The sequence below is a fragment of the Furipterus horrens genome, unplaced genomic scaffold (genome assembly GCF_987537825.1).
Source record: "Furipterus horrens unplaced genomic scaffold, mFurHor1.1.pri manual_scaffold_3, whole genome shotgun sequence".
Taxonomy (NCBI): domain Eukaryota; kingdom Metazoa; phylum Chordata; class Mammalia; order Chiroptera; family Furipteridae; genus Furipterus; species Furipterus horrens.
This window is the reverse complement of record NW_028327173.1, coordinates 81,378,179-81,401,467: the sequence shown is the minus strand read 5'-3', so window position 1 is coordinate 81,401,467 and position 23,289 is coordinate 81,378,179. Positions and strand designations below refer to the sequence as shown.

The following is a 23,289-nucleotide window of genomic DNA, read 5'->3' as shown; positions in this document are numbered from 1 at the left end:
TGTCCTTGTGTTGCCCGTGCTCGCTCCGTGTGGCTTTGGGGCCCGGCGTGTGCTTTCACATGGCAGCTGGAGGTTCCTGTGGGTGCTGTCCGGGCGGCACAGGGGTTTGGACAAAGGCACACGTCCCCAGTGGGGTGCACGGACAGCTTCCACACTACCAGCTGGACTGACTGATCCACTGAGATGTCTTGGGTGTGTTCCCTGCCGCCCACTCCAGGTCCATTCTGACAGTTCCTGTGCCAGGGTAGCTTCTGCACAAAAGTCTCAGAACTTGCAAACTTATAAACCTTCACCAGCTGAATGGCACTTAGAAGCTCTCAGAGGAAAAGCAGCCAAAATCTGGAGGGGCCTTGAGGCCACCCTTAGGTACAACTTGGAGACAGTTATTCGTATCTTAGTTGAAGATCTTGTTCCAGGTGACTTATTTTTTCATTAAGTTCCCGTAGTTTTGAGTCATGGACACTCCTTAGCTTGGATTACAGATGCCAAGGACAGGCCTTCCCTGATTGTCCTGGGACCCGCGTCCACTGGGCAGCAGTGTTTTGATCACAATTAGACCCTCAGGATTGTGTCTTCTTTGTAGGTCGTTCAGGAGAATGAAAATGTGGTGTTCTGCCTGGAGTGTGCTCTGCGCCACGTGGAGAAGCAGAAGTCCTGCCGAGGCCTGAAGCTGATGTACCGCTACGATGAGGTCAGTCCCTGGCCCTTGGGGGTGGGAGGCCCTGCTGTGTGCAGCCTCTGGGGTCTGGCGCTCTGAGTGCCCAGGCAGCAAGGAGCCCTGCAGGGGATGGCCGCTGTCACCTACCTTCACTTTCTGTAGGGACATGTGGGCCTTGTCCAAACTTGACCAGGTGCGGCACAGCCTAAGACCAAATGCATGCAGCATGGCTCTGGATGGCTTTTGGCCAGACAGAGCCTGGCCCGTGGGAAAGGAGCTGTGTGTCCCAGGATGGGACATGGTGAGGCTTAGTCTCACCTGGAGAAACCCAGACACTTTCACAAACTTCGTTTCATTGCGGTTTTCTCCTCTGTATTAACCATGGCTTTGTAAGTGAGCCCTGTCCACACCCTCTCTGTGTGCAAGGCCGCAATTCTGTCCCTCCAAGCCCTGCCTGCAGCTCAGCATTCCTGGGTGCCAGGGCCTCAGTTATAGGGGATTCGCTGTCAGGATCCAGTGCTGGTGTCCCCAAGGCCATGCTGTCTGGCCGGGCTAAAGGACTTGGGAACTGTGCTCTTGTTTATAGCTGGGGCCCAGGTCCAGAAGGGACTGTGGGCTGACTGTGCTTGTCTGTCACAGGACAGACCCAGACCGCAGGTGACTGGTCCTGTGCCACTTCGGGGAAGATTAGGGCCTGTCCTTCCTTCTCTCTGGGCTGTGAGCCGTCTGGACATGGGACAGACTGAGTGTGCAGCCGTGGCTGCTTTCAGGGCCTTGAAACCTGTTGTGTTCTCCGGGGGGACAGGGCCAGAGGAGCCTTCCTGGCTGTGGCCCCATGGATTCTTAGACATGAAGTAGTGAGTCAGCCCAGGCCCTTCCTAACAGCTGAGCACATCCCAGCACTTCCCTGGCAGGTGCAGTTAACGGGGCTTGGAAGGGAGCTTCTGCCCTGAAGTTCTGCTGTAGATCAGGCCCTGGTGAGGAGGAAGAGTCTTTGGTCTACCTTGGTCCCCACCATGCTGGCTGTGATACCTGACCTGGCGCCGTGTCCTCACACAGAAAGTGGCCATTAGAACCCGCCACGCTCTGCCAGGGCGGGGCATTGTGGTGTGTTGGCAGCAGAGATGCCTTCCATCTCCTCATGGAAAAGCTGCCAACAGCAGCTTGGCGTCTTTTATCTTTTCAGGAATCGTTACTTAATTTCAAGTTGAGAACTTCAGAGTATACAATGGGCATGGCTGGCCTGCAGGCCAGTTGCTAAGCTGCAGACAGGGCTGTGTAGCACGGTCATGGCACATGGGGCTTGGGCAGCCCTTGAAACGCCCCCAGGCTCCACACCTGGCTGGGAATCGCATCCAGCAGGTGCCAGGCTCTCTGCCCTCACCCGTGGGCCTCAGATGAAATGGGGAGCCTTTCTTTCACATTCAGTATCCAGTTCTGTAAATCCTGCTGCTGCCCGCTTCTGAGTAAATCCCAGGTCCGGCCAGTTCTCACTGCCAATGCTTCTGCCCTCATTCACAGAGCTGCCACTTAGTCTCGGTGGGTCTCCCTCCATTCTGTCCAGGTTCCTGTGCTTCAGGCAACTTTCCTGAGATCCCCTCTGCTTGGCCTCAGAAACAGGCTCCCTCTTAAAGCCCTGCCGGTGCCACTGGTTAGTCTCCACAGCCTATTCGAATCCCTAGTCGGGGCTGAGCACGAGGCACTGCAGGAAACACCTGAGCTGCGAGCTGTGGCTCCGTCTGCTCTTCACCCTCTGCTTCCTATCTGCTCTGCAGCTGCCTTTTCAGATGTAAATGGCAGCTTCCTGGAATGCAGGCCCCGCCCCTCAGAGGGCACCTCTCACTTCCTGACTGAACTGGAGCCCTGCTTGGGGATCCCCACAGACTGATTACCATGGGAACTTTGTCACCCATCCTGCTGGCGCACTGCTGCTTACTGCAGCTGGGGCCCTGCCACAGGCCTCCGTCTTTCAGAGCGTGGTCCTCACCACTGTAGCGTCTTCAGTGGCTGCAGGCCGCGTGTAGGGCACAGCAGGTGCCTCCCCGAGCCTCCTGCCTGGTCCACCTGGGACCCCAGGAGGTCAGTCCTGTGGAAGGTGACTGAATCCATACAGGGACACAGCCGGGAGCCCAGGCAGGACTCCACAGGGGATGGGGCACATGTGGGCTGGTACAAGCCTTAGGTGAAACGATATGATTGCGAAGTTGAAAATAGATCTCTGCATCTTTGTTTTTTTTCAAGAGCATGTTCAGCAAAGGTAGTCACCACTTTGCCTGCCCTCCTTCACTGTAACAGCAAATGTCAGGACACAGTTAAAAATAACCCCCTGGTGTCTGAGTAAGAACAGCTCTCTGGTGACTGGCAGAGTGCAGCCCGCAGCAGTCAGGGTGATTTCGAGGCTCTGCAAGAGGTGGTTGTAGCAGTGTCTGATGTGACCAGCTCCTGGAACAAGATTCACATACGTACACCTGTCAATCTAAAGCTTAGTCATCGAAGTTCAGAAGCCTCCTGCTTTGCCAGTGGCCTGGTTTATTTCAGTAAATGAAAATCTGCATGTCTCTTTTGGGAGTTGAATGGTGCTTTCTTGTAAACTGGGGAATTTCTAGCTCTGGTTTGGATTTCAGAAATCGCTTCAAGAGCGCCTCAAGCTCTTGTCCTGAGCCCCAGAGTACCCAGCAGACAAATCTCCTGTGTCCGGGCCCTTGGGTCACACAGGTGAAGGCAGAATGTTCCCTTTGACTGTACAGGGTGGTCTTCCTTGTGCTGTTGAGGTGGCATTAGTCACATGTAACTGGGTTTTAGGGGAGTTCACCTATTTATCCCTTACCGGCATGTTGATCATAGGTGTTTTAAGCAGACATACAGACTGTATTTTACAGATGTACAGTTCTGCCCCTTCCCAGGGCTTAACTTTCTTTTCAGACTTTTCAGTTCTGTATGATGAAAGCCTAGGTTCTGTGAAATGCATTTCAGAACTACATGCCATTTAGATATTCTCCTGTGATTTCTTTTAAAACTGGATGATTATGAGTTAAATCAGAGTTACAACTGTATTTTGATACCAACAGATAAATGGTTCTCGTCTGCCATCTCCCCTTTGGAGAGGAGGAGGGAGTAATGAAAATATTTCTAGGCAAGTGTTTGCACTTATTTGGGAGACCAGGTGAAATGGGCTTGAGTGTCAGGGTAGCCAGTGAAACCGGTAGCTTCAGGCATTTGTCACCACCCTGGGAGCACATTGAGAGGACCTGAGGCCTTGAGTCCATGAGTTTTTTCTCTTAAATGCTCATTGTGAAGGCCGTGAGCTGAGTCCTCCCCTTCCTAGGTGGGGACCCAGGGAGGCAGCCAGCTGACCTCTTTCAACGTGGTGGTAGGGGTCATTCACAGAGGTTCCTGGTGGTTAGCCCACTGATGTGTCCAGCTGTGTGTCTCAGGCGTGTGTATCTGGCTACGCGGTGAGGGAATTTGTACCTCAAGTAAATGAATAGATCCAGGTTGGGATGCAGGTCTTGGGAAACACACAATTAACTGTGTAGTTAGAAGATACCACATATTTCAGGGCTTTAGCATATTAGTTGGTCTAAACCTTGCAGCCACCAGGAGGTGCTATTAGACCTCTATCGTGTTTTGGACGAGGAACTGGAGGTGAGGAGATGGTGACGAGGCAGGCTCTCCAGGCTCCTCACCCTGTGTCACGCAGGCTTTCAGGTGAGAGATGGCAGTGGTTTGTCCCTGAGAAGGAAAGCATTTAATTGTAGGTGCCCAAGTTGGGCACCGCATCCTCATGATGTGTTAGCGACCTACCTTGTTCAAGCCTGCTGCATCTTGGATTTGATGGGGGTGGGGTGGGATGGGGTTGTTTCTAAAGTCCGCCACCGCTCTCCTGATGCACACTCCTTGGGCAGCACACGGAGGGCTCCGTTTTCCTGGGGTCTGATGGGGGTGGCTGGTAGCCCTGCCCTGCCGACCAGGTCTGCCCTCAGGGTGGTTCCGGGGACGGTGCTCTATTGGTTTGTTAATTCCTTGTCTTTCTTTCAACCCATAACAGGAACAAATTATCAGTCTGGTCAATCAGATCTGTGGCAAAGTATCTGGTAAGAACGGCAGCATCGAGAACTGTCTCAGTAAACCTACACCAAAAAGGGGGCCGCGCAAGCGCGCGACGGTGGACGTGCTGCCCTCCCGGCTCTCCTCCTCCAGCTGCTCCAGAAGTGCTGCGAGCTCGTCCTGAGGTTGCCCGCATCGCGGTCGACTGAGATCTATTTTTTGTAATTATTATATTCTAGTTTGGAGTACTTGCTGTAGGATACAAGCTGTCTTTGCACTAGCTCTAAAGAAGATTTTCTTCTGGTTTTAGAGAACTAATTTTGTTTTAGCATTAAACTGTTGAACTTTTTTTTGTACTTAGAATACCTAGATACTGCAGTCAGATTTTTGAAACTGCCGTATATTCACTGTTTTAAAACCCTTGAGGGGCTGTATTAATTTGTATCGCCCCTGTGGCTGACAAAAGCCTTTTCATTTGTTTGATTTTTCTTTGTAACTGTTGGGGAAAAAAAGGCTTTTTTACCCATTTTTTGAAGAGGGTGAAGTTTGGAGAACAAATTTTAAAACCATCAGTCACGGGAGCAGATTTTTCTAGAGAGAAAAAGGGATAGGAGACACACACACACACACACACACACACAAAACTTGAAAAGAAATGGCTTTACTTTGGCTGTCTTTTCTTCTGTCATGTGCAAGATGAGTTTGTAATTTTTAAAACCGGAGAACCCCCATTCTGTTTCTTCGGGCGGTTGTGGCAGCTGAAGGCGGACGTTGTTTCCTAACCATAGGCAAGAGGAGGTTCGAGTGACGAGGTTCTCTTTACCAGCACATCACTATGCATCAGTTTAAGGACAAAGGAGAAGAGAGAGAAGAAAAAGACTGCCTGCCTTGGAGGGGTCACGTGCGGAAACCTGTGCCTGATTTCATTAGGAAATCCATTCTGTTATTTTTTGGTGCTGTTGGCTACTTTTATCAAAAAACCCTTCAATAGCATCCTTAAGGGAAAAAAAGGAAAAAAAGTGATAGAAGCCGTAAGTGCTTCTTTGTCATAGACGTGCAATCTTTTCTAACATTCCATCTTCACCTCACTGCTTGTCGTTTCACACCTTCACAGGTCAGCATTAATCTCGTTTTAAATCTGTTTCATTTATGATCACATTTAGAGCCACTAGGAGGTCTGCAGTTCTTTTTGAATGTGAAAATGCATCTGCGCTCATCTTGTCTATTTTTTCTCTTCATGTTGTAACAAAAAGAAAAAAAGAAAGAAAAAAAAAAAGCCCATCCTTTTGTACATATGCCTGTAAATTGTTTTAAATACTTGAGCCTTTTTCTCAGTGGGGGTGGGGAGGGGGGTGAGAAGACAAGATGAAGAAAAGCCTTACATTTCAGTTTCTTCATCGGTTGGATTGGATGCTTACAGGGTTTTTCTTGTAACATTTATAAGTGCTGCTTACATCACTGAACAACAACAAAAAAATAATAATGGAGTAGCTGTTGCCCTTCTCCGGTTGTGTGTACAGTATGTGTGGAATAAAGAAGGGAAACTGTTTTCACGAGCTGTTCTTTGTTTCATAATTGGATTCATCGATCCCGTAGCTACCCATACTGCACTGAGCTTGCCAGTGGGACTGTCAGGAGCGTCCTGTGATCCACTTTGTTGGTTGTTGTTGCAGAAGACTGAACTGTTTTTGGAATATTTAACAATGACATAAACAGAGTCAAGTGTTTTCCAATGTGGTTGTCCGATTTTTATGGCCTTGCTGTGTACTTTCCCTCTTTTTGACAGTAAACTTCTGCCTATGGCTTACAGTTTGACATTTAATTTATTAGCGCTGCTCTGCACTCCTCCCTTGGGAGGGAAGACTTCATGTTGTTTATTGCCAGTTTTTTGTTTACTTTTCAGGTTTGTACTACAAGGTTTAATAATAAAAACAAAGTTTTTTGGATACCTGTTTGTGGAGGATGAGTGAATGAAATGAGCAATTTCTTTTCTAGTAAATGGGCAGAGGTGAGGGGGACCCCCCCCCCGGACCCCCCCCCCCTCCCCCCAAAGCCAGGGAGCAGCACAGACAGCACATTTTGATCTTGCTCACTTGCCATCTGCTGGTGGTGATCTCAATCCCCTTCGAGCAAAGCCAAATGCCTGCTGTTTGCCCTCTTACTTTTGGAGGGGCCCACTGAGAGCCAGCTACTGGCCCTTCTCCACAGGAAGCGACACTGTGGAGCCGGCTGGCTGGGCCCTGCTCGCCTGCAGCAGCCCTTGGCTGGTCTAGGGCTTTCCCCATTCCAAGCAGAGGTGTTGGGCTCTGAGGAGGGCTGAAAGAAAAAAAAACCCATCTCTGTGGGACCTGTTTGTCAGGGGTAAGAATGCTGTATTGATTTGCTTGTGTTCATTTCTCTTTCTTTGGGCTGAGATGTGTGTTCTGGAGTTAAAGTAGGGGTTAGTTGAACTGTTAAAAACTTTGAAATGATCAGATGAGGACCCAAGTTTTGTTAGAGCTGAGTTTGTCTACAGTTATACTTTAGAGGAAGCAGAATTTTCCGTCTGTGAAGGTCTTTTCTTCGGTGTTGAGCCAATGTGGAGACTACACTTCATGGCCCAGCCCTGCCCCACGCAGCCTCCTCGGTGGCCTTGTGGACCTAGCCACCCTCCTGCATGCTAAAGCCTGAAGGTTGTGTATGTTTAGAAGCCTCTCTGAACAAACTGGCCATGTACTCTCTCTGTTTCAAGTCCTCAAACTTTATTGTTAGCTCTTCTTTCCGTCAGTTTCTCACAAATACTGGCAATTGTGTGAAAATTAAGAGCCTCCATCAAACCACCTGCCTTCACCGAGGGATTCTGCACACAGCTGTCTCCTTTCAAAGGTGCTCAGAGAATGTGATGCCAGGTTTAGGAGTCACTGTCATCGGTGTGTAAAGTGGCAAGAGCAGTGTCCACCTCAACTCCCTCCTCATCAGACTGAACGATGGGGTACTCCCCACCCTCACTGGGGTCCTGGGCGGCTGGGTCAGTGCAGGTGGAGTACGAGGAAGGTGACTGGGCTTGTGATTCAGCGGGATTTGGAACCCGAAGAGTAAATTCATTCTGGCCAGTATTTGACTCAGGCCCTGCAAAATAGGAGAAAAACTGTGATAAAAGCATTCCAGTTTAAAGTTGCCACTGGAGATGGTGGTTTGAACTTCACTGGTTAAAAAGGGTGTCAGGTTTTTGTCGTGGTGAGCTGGGGGCCTGGGACAGCGCAGGGCCTGTCCCTGGAACAGGCCCAGCTGGGTGGTGCCAAGGCATCCAGGACCCTGTGCTGATGCTCCAACACCTGCGATGGACGGAAGGCCGGGCACCCTCCCTGCTCCATCCAGTAAAACACTGCGCTGTTGGCCCAAGGGCACGTTCTTGGAGGAGCCTTCCATGTAATCCTGATAACCTAGGTTTACCTCCTTAGAGCCTTTGAAGTAATTCAGAGAAGTCAATGCTAAGAGAAAAACTTGATCTTTTATCATTCCTCCAATTTCATGGGGAGTAAATGAATTCTTAAAGGAATCAAAATCATATGCAGACGAGGGAGTCACTGTTTCTATAGCTCTTGACTCTGGGGAAGGGGCCAGCTTTCCTTCCCACTTGCGGTGTCCCAGCCTTCTCAGGACAGGGCCTCCCCTCCTGGGGACAACACTGTTCTCCCAGACCTGCTGGGTGGAGAGGACCGAGAGGCTGCAAACAAACGACACAGCTGGCAGGAGCTCCAGGGGCCTGCCTTCGTGGCAGTGTGGCCCGTGTGGTGGCTGTGCTGCCGGGGGCTGCGCGGCACCTCTCCCTTGTCTGTATGTGGAAAACTCTGACGCTTTCTTTGTAATTATGTGTAAGACCCACCGGCAAGTTCTGGTCTGAAATTTAAAATGAAATGAGCCCAGGCCTAGGTCTGGAGCCTCGCTGTTTGCTGAAGGACCATGAAATTTTGGGGAGGCATTAAATGGAGTGAAGGTGCCCACAGGGTTGCATCTAATTTTTAAAATTGAAGTCAAATGCTGAACACAAACCTTGGCCTTGCCCACAACAAAGATGAAATGAATATCTGTTGAATGAAAGAGTTTTAACGACTGCAAAGGCGTGCTCAGACCACCAGGTGTGTGAGCCACACAGGACAGCTCCCAGCTGCCCCAAATTCCAGTCCTTAAAATAATTACAAACAGCCAAACTCAAAATTCTGAGATGGAGGCGGTAAAATATAAATTAAGGAACCCCCCTGTTCTTGGAAGGTGTCTGGGCAGAGCAGTTAAAATCTGAGAAATTCGTGACTGAACACCTGATGTTTTGTGTGCCCCTACTGTGAGCTCAGACACAGGTGTGTGAAAACGGAGTGGCACACAAAGCTGACTGGCTTAGAGACGCGTATATTATTCCGTCTTTCCTCTGACGGGGCACCATGTTAATAAGTATGATGAAGATTACGCAGGTCTGTCACTTCCTACCTAACATGGGGGACAGCACGGCATCTTCTCCACCGGAATTTAAAAAGACATCCAGGGCCTCCTGGTCAGATACGTCCATCAGATCCATCTGCTCCAGCATATCGATGTTCACCTCCATGGACGACATGCTGCCCATGGGCTCTGGGAACAAATGGGCAGAGAAGAAATTACACTTTTTATCTTCAACAGTACTTTGAAAATTGAACTACTTTTCATTAGGCTAACTGCACTGTATTTTCTAGGTATAAAATATCTCCTGCCACTCTACACTTTGAAATACACAATTGGGAGCAATACATGAAATGACACATCCCAGTTTGGTACTTACCTCCATCCTAGATTAACTGTGGTTACTATTACCTGTTACAGCTTCCCAAGCAGGTTTCCAGTTCCCCGCAGACAAACCCATTTCTGCACGAAGCAGTCCTGGCTGCTGGGAGGAACGTACCGTCTGAAACAGGCGGACACTCCTGTAGCAGCTCAAGGCCTGCAAGCTCCCTGCCAGAGACACTTTGGCCTTCTGCCTGCACTCGCCCCAAACACTGTTATTCCAGTTGAAGTTTTCACTGCCCTTGTGACAATTCTCTACTCTTCAATCTTCACAGCAGACAATGTTAGGGCATTGGCAAGAGCTCCCTACTTTGAAAGTACAGACTAGGGGAAAAAATCAGCCCACCAGCAAAAAGCAGCTTTAAGACTACAAGGAGTCTTGTCTCAGCCAGGTCCCAAGTGAGAGATGGCCCCTGGATCTGGAGTTCATATTTAAACTGCCTCTGGAGTCCAGAAAACTACAGGCCCCAGGCATGCTGGTGCCTGGAAGATGCAAATACCAATTATTTCTGGAAGGACACACCCTGAGCCTTGGGTCTCAGAGGCATATAAAAACACAAAATCCATTCCAATCCAGTCCCAAATTTACAGCACACGCATGGAAATGAGTCAGAATCAAACTCAGTATCCTTCCTCAAGAATTTTAAGTGACTAAATATTTTTTAATCCAGTAAAAGATGGGATAAAAAAAATAAATAATTAGAGCAGGTAGTTGACAAAGCCAAATGACTTCCAGATTGGAAAAATTTAATCACTGATATCAAAACTTGTGCCCAAAGATTATTCATGAGAGCCCAAGAGAAAAGAAGAAGGTGGGAAATTAGAGGTTAGAAGAGATGGGAAATGCAAAAGCTTGCAGAGTTCTAAAATGAGAGAATGGAGAGGATGTGGGGAGCAGCCATAGTCGGAGAGGCTGGTTATTTCCCTGATTTAGGAAGCCAAGTTTATTCCAGGCAAGACAGAAGATAACCTGACCTAAAAAAAAGGACAGATGAGGAAAGAAAAAAGACTGATAGCTTCTCAACAACAACAAAAGGCAGAAGACAATAATAAATTCAAAGAGGTAAGATAAATGCCATCCCTAAAATAATACACCATTAAGTACAACTTAAGATCAAGTACAAGATAACAAGTACTGTCATCGTCAAAAAGCACTTTACCACAAGCCAGCTCTCACTAACGGAAGATGGGAATGAATACCAGAAGGAAGGTCTAAGATACAAGACTTTCTGCTGTTAAACATGTTTCTTGCAAGTTTGTGAGCTAATATAAAACCTTGAATAAAGTACCCATGGTAGTGTCCATTGGGGGCATTTACTCACAGAATTAAAGGACTGAGCAATAAATGACAGGAAAGGAAGACTGTGACAAGTTGAAGTAGTGTAAGATTCTTTTATTTAGTAGGAAGGTAAGCATCTGATTGTCGTTAGGCACCACAAAATCAAGTTTAGCACTAAGATAAATTATAGTATGTAATTTCTCTTTTTAGCTGGGGGAAAGTTTGTTGTGGTTTAGATGATCCCACTGACTGGCAATATTTAGAGCAACGTAGCAGGGAACCAAAGTCTGCCTTCTCTGTGTCAGACGTGACCGTGGTAGCGGCCTCATCATAGAGCTGCTTCCCAGTCCCGGCCTGACAGACCCACAGGGACACCACTGCAGTGTTCTGTTGGAGCTTCTTCAAGGCTGACTGGTCAGGGGAACCTGATGACACAGTGGGGGGTACTTTTCTGCAGGTGTTGGGCTGCCAGGAAGTGAGTGACCTGCAGGTTTTCTGGTGTGCCTCTTGAGGCCCTCAGCATGGCTTTCTGGCTCCTGGTCTTGCTGTGACTCCAGTTTTGGAAGGGGCAGAAGCTCCCTTTTCTGTCTGTGCGAGCTGTCCTCTTAAGAGGGGCAGGAGTATAACTTAAAACAAGGGAGAGGAAAAACAAAAAGACTAAAAAGAACAGGAAAACAGCACCAAATAAGCTAGGTATGTCAGCAACCCCAAGAAATGTAAATGAACCAGATTTGCCAGTTAAGATTATAAAACCAAATTAAAGTGATAAAATCTAGCAATATTCAGTTTATAGGAGACACTCCTAAAACATAAAGACACAGAAACATTGACAGTTTTTAAAAAGTGGAAAGTAGGCAAACAACTTTAGAAGAAAGCTGAGACAGCTCTAAATATCAGACAATATACATAAGAGGAAACAAAAGCAATACTGGACTAAAGAGTTGTACTCGATGACTTTTTTTTAAAGTTTCAAATCTCAAGGAAGATAATTCAAAATTACTGTATGACTATAAAAATGGCTAGAATGACAAAAGTGTAACATCCATTATCATGGGGGTGGGTATAGGAAGTTAAATGTACCTTTCTGAAAATTGATAATTAAAGAATCCAAAAATTAGTAATAGGGGACATTTGAACAGCCCAATTTATAGGCTTGGTTAAATGGACACATATAGAACATGTGCTTAGCACTTAGAATCTTGTTCTCAAGTACACATGAAACGTAAAAAATTCTCTGTAATGAACCATAAAATAAGTTGACTAAATATATATATGGAATCTCAAAGGCTTCCAGGTCAAGATGGCAGCACAGGTAACTGCAGTACTGACATCCTCCCACAACCACATCAAAATTACAACTAAATTCTACAGAACCACTATCATTCAGAAGCACCTGAAATCTAGCTGAATGGAAATCATACAAGTAGGGATTTAAAGAAGAAGCCACATCAAGCCTGGGAGGAGGGGCACAGACACAGAACGGGCTGGTCCCACATACGTGGCAGTTAAAAGTTGGGAGGGATATCTCAGTCGTGGACGTCCTGAGGAGCAAGGGGTCTCAATCCCACACCAGGACCTCATGCCCATGGTTCCAGTGTCAGGAAGATAAGTTCCCATACGTCTGGCTGTAAAAACCAGGGGGTTTTGAGGCTGAGTGAGATGCAGGCTTCTGGAATCCCAGGCAGTTCTTAAAGGGCCCACACATGGACTTACTTGGACTCACTCTCTGAGCTCTAGCCCTGGAGCAGCAGCTCGAAACACACCACAGACTTAAGGGAAGTTGGGAATCAAGTACAGAGCTGAGTAGACTGCTTTCTCCCAGACAAAAGTGCTTGCAGAGGCTGCCCCCCCCCCCACCACAGAGCCAGCAGGTAGGTGACACCTCTGAGACTTCATCAAAAAGGCTCACACCCTTCACCCCACCCTGGTGATTCCCTGAGGCCCTGCCCCACCCAACTTTCAGGCCTGCCCAAACTGTTTCCAGTGGCTTTCCATACAAATGACCTGTCTTGGCTCATGCTTCAAATTTTCCAAAAATCTCTCAGGCAGCATCTGGCCTCAGCAAGCCTTGTACCTTTCACTAAGTGGCCCACTGGCACTAGCAGCAGCTAACCTTGGTTCACAGCTTGGCTTTGCCTGGGCACATCCAGGCTCTGCATAAGAAGCAGCTATCTGCATATTGCTTTGTGGCTCATGCTGGGTGGTCCCAAGCAGTACACAGGTGGTGGCTGACCTCACCCTGTACATCCCTGGAGGCCCCAGAGCCTGAGCACCCAGTGGACAGCTTCAGGGCATGCTGAAGCAGCATCACCCAACCACTTCATAAGCAACATACTGAAGGGGTGGACTCAACAGGCACCAGAGCCCCACTGATGTAAGTCCTGCCCTGTGGGGTGGGCTCCTGCACAGCTGGTCCTCCACGGTAGTTGGAGGTCATGGTCAGTTGTTGCAGCCAGTCCTTGTAGCTGCTTGGCCTGGAGGTAAATCCCTCCCATTGATCTGCCCACAGCAGTCAAGGCTCAATTACAACAGGAGGGTGTACCCAGTCCACGGGGGTTGTACCTCAAGTACACAGCTTGGGTGATAGGGGAGGCTGTGCCACTGGCCCCTACAGGATACCTACTACATAAGGCCATTTTATCAAGCCCGTGAGATGTAGCAACTCTACTTAATACATAGAAACAAACACAGGGAAGCAGCCAAAATGAGAAGACAAACATGTCTCAAATGAAAGAACAGAACGAATAAGATGGAAACAAGCAATCTGCTAGATGCAGCAGAGTTCAAAACACTGGTTACAAGGATGCTCAATGAGCTTAGTGAGAACTTCAACAAAAAGATAGGAGACAAAAGTGGAACTAGAAGACATAAAGAGGAACTAGTCAGAAATGAAGAATATATTAAATGAAATGAAGTATACATTACAGGGAGTGAATGGTGGAGTAGATGAAGCAGAGGATCAAATGAGAGATTGGGAAGATAAGGAAGCAGAAAACACCCAATCAGCACAGCAAAGAGAAAAAAAGAATTAAAAAAAAAAAAGAGATAGTGTAAGGAGCCTTTGGGATAACAGTCACATCACAGGATGCCAGAAGGAGAAGAGAGAAAGAAACTGGAAGCTTTTTGAAAAAATAATGACAGAAAACTTCACTAACTTGGTGAAGGAAATAGACATACAAGTTCAGGAAGCACAGAGATTCCCCAACCAAGATGAACCCAAAGAGGCTCACACCAAGACACATAATTAAAATGCCAAAGGTTAAAGACAAAGAGAGAATCTTAAAAGCAGGGAGAAAAATGCAGTTAGTTACCACAAGGGAGCTTCCCTAAGACTGTCAGCTGATTTCTCAACAGAAACTTTGCAGGGTAGAAGGGACTGGTAAGAAATATTCCAACTGCTAAAAAGCAAGCACCTGCAATGAAGATTACTCTACCCAACAGAGCTATCATTTAGAATTGAAGGAGAGATAAAGAGCTAAAGGAGTTCATCCCAACAAACCAGTATTATATGAAATGTTAAAGGGCTTTAAGAAGAAGAAAAAATATGAACAAAATGGCAATAAGTAAATATCACCAATTGAATCTAAAAAACAAAATGAACAAGCAAGAACAGAAACAGACTTAGAGAACATTTTGTGGGTTGCCAGATGGGAGGGGGGTTTGGTGATGGGTGAAAAAGGTGCAGGGATTAAGAAGTTCACATTGGTTGTTACAGAGCAGTCATGTGGATGGAAAGTACAGCACAGGGAATATGGTCAGTAATATTGTAATGGCTATGTATGGTGTCAGATGGGTGCAAGATTTATTGTGATGATCACTTAGAAGGTTATGTAATGTTTAATCACTACACTATACACCTGAAACTAATAATTATGTCAACTGTAATTGAAAAAATTTTTAAAAATCTCCAACCACAACAGAAATTTAATCAGAAATCAGTAACAAAGGTAACTAGAAAAACCTTTACACAATATTTCAAAACATACTTCTGAACAGTTTATAAGTCAAGTAAGAAATCTTAAAGGAAAATTACAAATACCCAGAAACTATTACTTACCAAAACTTGTAGAATAATGTTAAAGTGGTACCTGAGCAAAAAATTTAAAGCTTGAATGCCTTAAGAGAAAGTTGAAACTTGTGTCTAAACATTCAACTTAAATTAGACCTAAATAAATAAATAAATAAACAAAATAAAACAGAAAATGGCCAGCACTAAAGAGGAGAAATGAATGAAATAAAGATACAGTAAAAAGGAACAATAAAACTAAAGGTCGGTTCTTTAGAGAAACTACTTAAAAATGAATACTTAATATTCATCAAAAATGCAATAAATGGCACAAATTAACAATATGAGGAATGCAAGTGCAAATCTAACCCCAAGCACTGCAAAGACTGAAAAGAATACTATGGACAGCGTTATGCTACTATATTTGAAAACTAAAGACAAACTAGGCAAATTCAACAGAAAATTTGCTAAAATTAACAAGAAATAGTCACTTTAACTATCAGAAAAAAAGAATGGGTAGTTCTTCCTGCAGAGAAATCACTGGTCCCAGATAGTGTCAGAGGCAAGTCCTAGCCCCCTCAGGAAAGAAATGACAAGATCACCATTTGCATGCACAGAAAAATCCAATCCCGTGTAGATGCCAGTTCTCAATCTAGAAACTGAAGGCAATTCCAATCAAAATCTGGACAGCACTTTTCACAGAACTTGGAAATCTGACTTTAAAATTTATACAGAGGGATAAAGAACCAAGAATGGCCAAGGCAACTCTGAAGAAAAAAGAATATGTAAAATGTGTGTATGGGCAAGAATTGCTTACCACATGTATCAGAAGTTGCTATGAAACAGGGTTCTCAGCCTAGCACTGTTGGCAGTTTGGACCAGATAAGTCTTTGTGGTGGGGCTATCCTGTACATTGTAGGATGTTTTAGCACCATCCCTGGCCTCTGCTCACTAGAGGCTAGTAGCATACCCACCCCAATCACAGCGAGCAAAACTGTTGCCAGACATTGCTAAATGACCTCTATGGGACAAAATTGCTCCCAGTTGAGAACCACTGCTTAAGGAATTATAATTAAGATAGTATGGTTTTTGCGTGGGACTAACAAACAGAAGACTGGAACAGAAAAGAGAGTCTAGGAAAGTCACAATGGATGGAAATAAGGCAGTGGGAAGCAGTGGAGAAAAATGCTGTTGCTCACATAGTTATTGCTTTAGAAAAAAATAAAACTGGATTCTTACCTCATGACATAAACAGAAATCAAGTGGTGTGGACTTAAGAGCCAAATATAAAATGGAAATTTTAAAACTTTTAATAGGATGCTCTTATAACTTGGAGTTATAGCAAAGCTATACCTATATCCTTCTAACAATCATTTTTGCATGTCTGAAATAGTTCTTAACATTTTTTTAAATCTCTGAAGCAAATATGGTAAAGTATTAACATGTTAAATCTGGAAACACAGGTTATGTTACATTACTTTCAGTTCTTTTCTGGTTAAAGAGCCTAATTAAAATGAAAACCAGTAATGGATCACAGTAAGTTTCACAGCTGTAAATAAAACTGTCAGGTCAGGGAAACATAATCATACAACATTAAAATCATAGGCTGGCAATTGTGTTTTGAGATATTTTTGCATTCTGGGTCATATCTTGGGGACACTGTGAACTTTAGGACAGGTGCCTTTTTATCTATTCTTTCTAACTGTTAACTATACTACCAGCCCCAACATCTTCTCTTCTTCCCCCGGCACTGGGTCCCCTCTGGAACACCGAGGGCTCAGAGGGTCTGAGGGCCCAGGGGGCACCCCTAGCTCCAGAGGTTTGGCTTTGCTGAACTACCCATTCAGCACAGGATCCCGAGAACTAATTACTAATTGTGGGGATAAAAGCACAGAGAACAGGGCATGTCCAGGATGACCTATGTATAACCAACTGCAACCTCAATACCCTGGCACTCAGCAATAAAATGAAAGCAATAAATGCTTTCCTGAGAAAATGAGGGTCATGTCAGGTGGAAGAAAAACCCAGGTCAGGGTCTTACAAGAACCTAATTAAGTCTTAATAGCACATCGCCCCACCGGGCACGTGGCAGGCCCCAGGCACCCTGCTCCTCAGCACTGCAGCACTGCCTTCACGCCTCTCCGAGCACACGAGACCGCCTCTCTGTGGGTCCTCCAGCCGCACCACCATCCAAGTGGTCCCACCCTTCACCCTTTACTCTGATCATTTTCTGTATAAAACTTTACATGCTTTTGTCTTAATTAAAAAATGATGCTTTGGAAAGTGAGAAAAAATTCAGATTGCTATTTCTGACTTAGTGGAATGAATCCAAAATGCCATGTTCACTGTAGAGATTTTCATTTTTGATTGATTCTTCTAAATTAAACACCCCCATGTGCATCCTTGGAGATGAATACAAGGTAGGAAAGGGACGTGTGACTCACCAGGCTGGGAAGTCTAAGGGACGGCTCTGCAGAGCTGTGGAGACATGCCTGCTTGTCATTTGTGAATGTCTTTTCAGCTCTAGCTGAAGCAGAAAGCTAAAAAGCCCACATCCTCCAATTTTCTTAATGCTTTTGAAACCACATATATTGGCAATATGTGCCTGACTCCATTTTTTCTTAACCTTAAAAAAAATGAGCCCAATGCTTTTTTGAAACTTGGAGAAAATTATTTTAAGTGCTGAAAACCAAAAAATACTGACTTAATGTTTAACTGATACCTGATCAACAGGGTTGGGTGAACACTGTTCTCTGCCCCGGAGGTTCTGCATCACAACTAGTTCCTATGTCAGGGGCTCACTGCCAACAGGAACAGTTGTTTCTATTACTTTTTCGTCCCACTTGAGGTGTTCGTGGGTCTCCCCGAGAATGGCAGCTTCTTAAGAGGCACTTCCATTTTCTCTTTGCCTCTTCTGGGCCTAAAAGTGTGCTGAAGACAGCATGTGCTCGGGAAATGTCTGTGGAACTAAACTGAACGAGGATAGCATTAAAGTGTTTAGCAATAAGAATTTCTACTACCGTTCTCTTCGTTGTCCCACCTCCTCCATGCCCTCTTGATGTAATGTCTCATTATGCTCAAATTTGCCAGGGTATGGAGCCAGCCGGTGTGGCTCAGTTGGTTGGGCATATCCCATAAACTGAAAGGTCACCTGTTCGATTCCCTGTCAGGGCACATGCCCGGGTTGCACGTTTGGTACCTGGTCAGGGCATATACAGAGGACAACCGATTGCTGTTTCTCTCTCACATCGATGTTTCTCCCCTTTTCTTTCTCACTCCCCCTCTCTCTAAAACCAAAAATAAAATTTAAAAAAAAATTTAAAAATTTGCCAGGGTGTGTATATCTGTTATGGACTGAATGTTTGTGTCCCTCCCAATTTGTATGTTGGAGCCCTAACCCCCCTTATGATGCTGTTTGGAGGTAGGACCTTTGGGACGTGATTAGGTTTAAATGAGGTCATGAGGGTGGGGCCCTGGCAATGAGATTAGTGCCCTCCTAGGAGGGGACACCAGAGAGATGCTCTCTCTCCATTATGTGAGGACACAGTGAGCCAGGAAGACAGCCCCAACAGGGAACCAAATCAGCCAGTACCTTGGTCTAGGACTTCCAACCTCAAGAACCATAAAAAATAAACTTGTGTTGCTTTAGCCACACTCAGTCTGTGGTATTCTGTTATGGCAGCCTGAGTTGACCAAGACGATGTCCTTCTCAGCTCCTGCCCACGACAAGACACAAATCCCTGGAGTAAACAGGGATAGCTTTCCCTTGAACCAGCACCAAACACTAAAAAAAACTGAACACTGAACATAGTCTGAAGAAACAGGCAAGCTGACTTTCGAGGTCAGTGGGATACAGAGAGGGAGAGCTGAATCTGCAGATAAAGAGGTTAAACTTCAAATCTCTACTGTCCACTGTGACTTAAAAGCAGCATTATCCACGTAATGCATTCTTCGGTACATTCTGAGGCACTCACATAGTGCTATTCATTTGTTTTCTCTTACATTACTTTCTTTCCCCCTGATTTCTTTAACCTCTCCTGGGGGTGGAGGACACAGAACTGACTGACAAGGAACAGAGTGAGGGCAACAGATAAGCTGGGGGCTGCAGTGAATCAGTGGTGTATAGAGAGCAAAGTCCAGTGCCAGGCAGGCCAGGGAAGAGTATGGAAGTTGAATACAGAGAGATCTGGGAAGCATAGGAGGTTTCCAAGAGGTAAGATGCCCAGAAGGACAGAAAGGCAGGTACATGGGGAAGGTCTGGGCACTTCTCCACATTGCCTGTGACAGAAGGCTGCTCCTGCCCTCAGCGCCCCCTGAGAGGAAAGTAAAGTGCAAGCTGCCCAGTGCTTCCCCCTGCCCCTGCCACCCCAGGGACTCCCCTGAGGCACCCAGGTCTTGGGAAAGGAGAGGCTGCTGAAGGAGCTAGTACCTTTTTTTCTCCACTACTCAGTTTGCTCTTGGGAACTATCAGAGAGGCAGCTTAACATTTGTGCATCTAGATGTTCATCATAGCACCATTTACAGAGGTAAAGGACCTAAATGTTCAACTAGGATCCATCCTGACAATGAAGATACAGGTTTTAAAACATACCCTTTTCAAAGGATTTTTCATAATATAAGAGGTAAGACCCCATAGAGTATTAAGAAAAGGTAGATATAAAGCCAGATACCAATTATATAAATAGACTCATACACACAGGCTGGAAAGAACCACTCTAACATAGTACTAGGGACTCCTCTGTACTGTAGAATTATGGGTAATGTTTCTTTTGTCTTTTTTTTCCCTAACATATTTCACATTTTTAAAATATCTTCAATTAAAGCCCAGAACTACAGAAAGAGGCAAAAACAATGGCAAGACAAAAAGGATGCATCAACTCTGATTTTGGGGGACTTCATCCCATGCTCCACCACGGGGAGCAGCTGACACCATCACACACCCGAGAAGCCAGCCCCTCAGCCCGTCACTTGCCTCGCCCCTCTGCTATCTGCAGGTAACCTGTGGAAAGGTACTGCTCCATGTCCTGCTGGAAGGCTTCCTCAAAAAACTTCTGCCGCTCCTTCAGCTTCATTTGCTGGGTATGCTCCATCTCCAGGACCTTTCGGGAGTGCTCTGCATCTAGTTCAGCTAAGGGCACAGAATAATTTGGGTCAGGGTTGAAAAGAAACTGAGATAGGAAATGGGTAAAAATATCTACTCACAGCTACCCTCCAAGCTGACAGTGTCAAACTCTGGTGGGCGCCTCGACTGCAATACAACCAAGTCCTCTCCCCCAGTTGGCTACACTTGTTCCTCCTACCTTTGCTCATGCTCTTCCCCTGCCTGGAATGACCTTCCCATCCACATCTCCCACTCTTCAGTGAAGAGATGCCTGTCTTTCAAGATCGACATCTCATTAATCCCTCAACTCCATCCTGAGGTTTCCATAACACTGTGATCAAACTTTTGTAGCTGACTATACATCACAGTGCAAAGGGTGAAGGCTTGGGCTTCCTGGAGGACTGTGACCATATGTTTGTTACTCATTTTAATATCACCCAGCTCAAAGCCTGGCACAAAGTAAGGACTCAATACATGTTTCTTAAAGAGCAAGATACAGCCATTGTGGCTAGTAGAAAAGTGTCTGGTCTTGGCTTTGTTGTTTATTAACTGTGCAATCTAAGTCATTTAGACTTTCTGAGCCTAACAGTACTCACCTGAAAATTTCGGACAGAAATATTAACCCAATATTAATGTGAAACTTAAATGAAATAATGTGAAAGAACTACTTTATAATTAACATGAGCAATGATCCTTCAAGGTCAGGCTGAAGAAGTAAGAAGACAGAAACCTCAGCCTGGCTGACACCCTGACTTCAGCCTATGAGACCCTGAGCAGAGAGCCCAGTCTTCACACCAGACCTTGACTTCTGACTGTGAACATTATTTTAAGCCATTAAGTTTGTAGTGATCTATTATGCAGCAATATGTAATACTCCAAATAAGCTGTCTATATGAATTCCAGCTCCTTCCCAAATCTGACTGGCTGAAGAATTGAAAAAATAACCACTTGAGTTCTTTGCCTTAAAGCAAGTATTTTGCAACACCTATCCTATGGCAGAGACCATGCTTGGGTGAGTTTGGCAGGTGAACAAAGCTTCAGCTACCTACTGTCCTGGAATAAATGTTGGGCCCAAATCACTGAAAAATAATTTCACCAAGGCATTGTTCTCTCTGGTTCCTCTCTGGGGAGTGTCGACAACTTTGGGATATTAAAACTCATACAATTCAAAAAAAAAAACCCAACAAAATCTTAATTTAAAATGCATAGAGGATCTGAAAAGACATTTTTCCAAAGAAGACATACAAATGGCCAACAGGTACATGAAAAGATGTTCAACCTCACTAATCATCAGGAAAATTCAAATCAAAAACATAATGAGATATCACCTCACACCTGTTAGAATGGTTATTATCAAAAAAACACATGTTGGCAAGGATGTAGAGAAAGGGAAATGTCTGTACACTCTTGGTGGTACTGTAAATTGGTGCAGCCACTATGGAAAGCAATAAAAATTTTAAAATAGAACTACCACATGGTCTAGCCATCCCACTTCTGGGTATTTAGGTAAAGGAAATGAAAACAGGGTATCAAAAAGATATTTGCATGCCATGCTTACTGCAGCATTATTCACAACAGCCATGATAAGGAAATAGCCTAAGTGTCTGTCGATGGATGAATGGATAATGAAGATGTAGATATACAATGGAATACCATCCAGCCATGAGAAAGAAGAAATTCCTGCCATTTGAGACAACGTGGATGGGCCTTGAGGGCATTATACTGAGATAAGCCAGACAGAGAAAGACAAATATTGTATGATAACACTTATACGAAGGAATCTAAAAAAAACCAAGCTTGTACAACAGAGAGTAGAATGGTGGTTACCAGGGGCTGGGTGGTGGGGGACTTGCAGTTAGAAGATGACTAAGTGCTGGAGATCTGCTGCATAGCACATGATTATAGTCAACAATATTGTATTATATACTTTAAAATTTGTAAGGGACTAGATCTTAAATGTTCTCACCACAAAAAAGGAATAATTATATGAAATGGGAGGTGTTAGCTAACTCTGTAGTGGTATTCATATTGCAATATATCAATGTATTGAATCAACACGTTGTACACCCTAAACTTACACAATGTTATATGTCAATTATATCTCATTTAAAAACTCTTTGGGATGTTATCAAGAAACTTTTAACAACAACAACAACAACAGCAACAAAAAACCACCACCGTTGCTCTGGCCAGGTGGTTCAGTTGGTTGGAGCGTCATGCTATACACCAAAAGGCTGCAGGTTTGATTCCTGGTCAGGGCACAAACCAAGGTTGCCTATACCAAAGGCAATTGAATTTTCTCTCTCACATCAATGTTTTTCTCCCTCCCTTTTTCCCTTTCTAGAATCAATAAACATATCCTCGGGTGAGGATTTAAGAAACCACCACCACCACCACAGCAGTACTTACAATGAACAATGGTCTACAAGCCCCATGTGACTGATCTGCCTTAGCCATGCCCCTATCCCCTCAAATACCCAATGTCACATTTCACAAATCCTGAGTTCTATATAATCCTGTAGGCACTGGATCATAAAAACTCAATAATGGAGTATATTTTTATTCCAAACTGGTTATAGTCTCCAATATTTAGAATATTCTGCGCATTCTTCTTCTAATGTATACACACATACACACACACACACGAATGTCTGTCTGGAAAAAGTCCAGCCATTGTTAACAAAAATGGTTTGTGGGACACTGATGTAACCTGGCAGCCAAGGAGAGAGGACTGCAATGCACATGCGTAAACAATGATGACTTCACTGTACTAGTCAGTGGGGGTGGTAGACGCCACTGAGTGAGCCTGTGTACTGTGTGGCCATTGTATTCAAAATGACTGAGTAGAGCAACTCATCTGTATCAAATTTTGCATTAAGCTTAAACATTACTTTGTGGAAACTATTTGGATGATTTAGAAGGCCACAGCTATGGGCAACTGGTGACTGGCAGCTTCATCATGACAAAGTACCTGCTCATGCATCACGTCTCATGCAGTGTTTTTTGGTGAAACATCAAATCACCCAGGTGGCTCAGCCCCCCTACAGCCCAGATTTGGTGCCCCGTGATTTCTGGCTTTTCCCAAAACTAAAATCACCTTTGAAAGGGAACAGATTTCAGATTGTCAGTGAGATTCAGGGAAATAAGACAGGGCAGCTGATGGCAACTGGGAGAACTGTGTGAGGTCCCAAGGCGCCTACTTTGAAGGGGACTGAGGCATCACTGTCCTGTGTACAAAGTTTCTTGTAGCTTGTATCTTCTTTAATAAATTGGCTCTATTTTTCATATTACATGGCTGGATACCTTCTGGACAGAGCTTGTATGTGAGAAATACAAACAAATATTAAAGCAACACAAACAGGAAAGTAAATCTTCCTGAGTACATATAATTATATGTATAATAT

The 23,289-nt window shown here is 45.1% G+C and overlaps 2 protein-coding genes across 3 annotated transcripts in view; one reads left to right on the top strand and one right to left on the bottom strand.

The window, feature by feature from the left end:
- The window catches only part of JARID2 (jumonji and AT-rich interaction domain containing 2), a 259,462-nt gene extending 254,130 nt beyond the window's left edge, over nt 1–5,332 (top strand). Inside the window, exons 17-18 of the mRNA XM_090269793.1 lie at nt 584–691; nt 4,707–5,332. Coding sequence (XP_090125919.1) covers nt 584–691; nt 4,707–4,889 — 291 coding nt within the window. The 3' untranslated portion in view covers nt 4,890–5,332. The remainder of the gene's footprint in view (nt 1–583; nt 692–4,706) is intronic.
- Nucleotides 5,333–7,429: 2,097 nt separating this feature from the next.
- Nucleotides 7,430–23,289, bottom strand: part of DTNBP1 (dystrobrevin binding protein 1) — a 165,521-nt gene continuing 149,661 nt past the window's right edge. The window contains exons 8-10 of one of the 2 annotated variants that reach the window (XM_090269792.1): nt 19,757–19,912; nt 9,170–9,310; nt 7,430–7,813 (exon numbers count right to left, since the gene is read on the bottom strand). In XM_090269792.1, coding sequence (XP_090125918.1) covers nt 7,596–7,813; nt 9,170–9,310; nt 19,757–19,912 — 515 coding nt within the window. In that variant the 3' untranslated portion in view covers nt 7,430–7,595. The remainder of the gene's footprint in view (nt 7,814–9,169; nt 9,311–19,756; nt 19,913–23,289) is intronic. The other variant, XM_090269791.1, reaches the window with a different exon arrangement.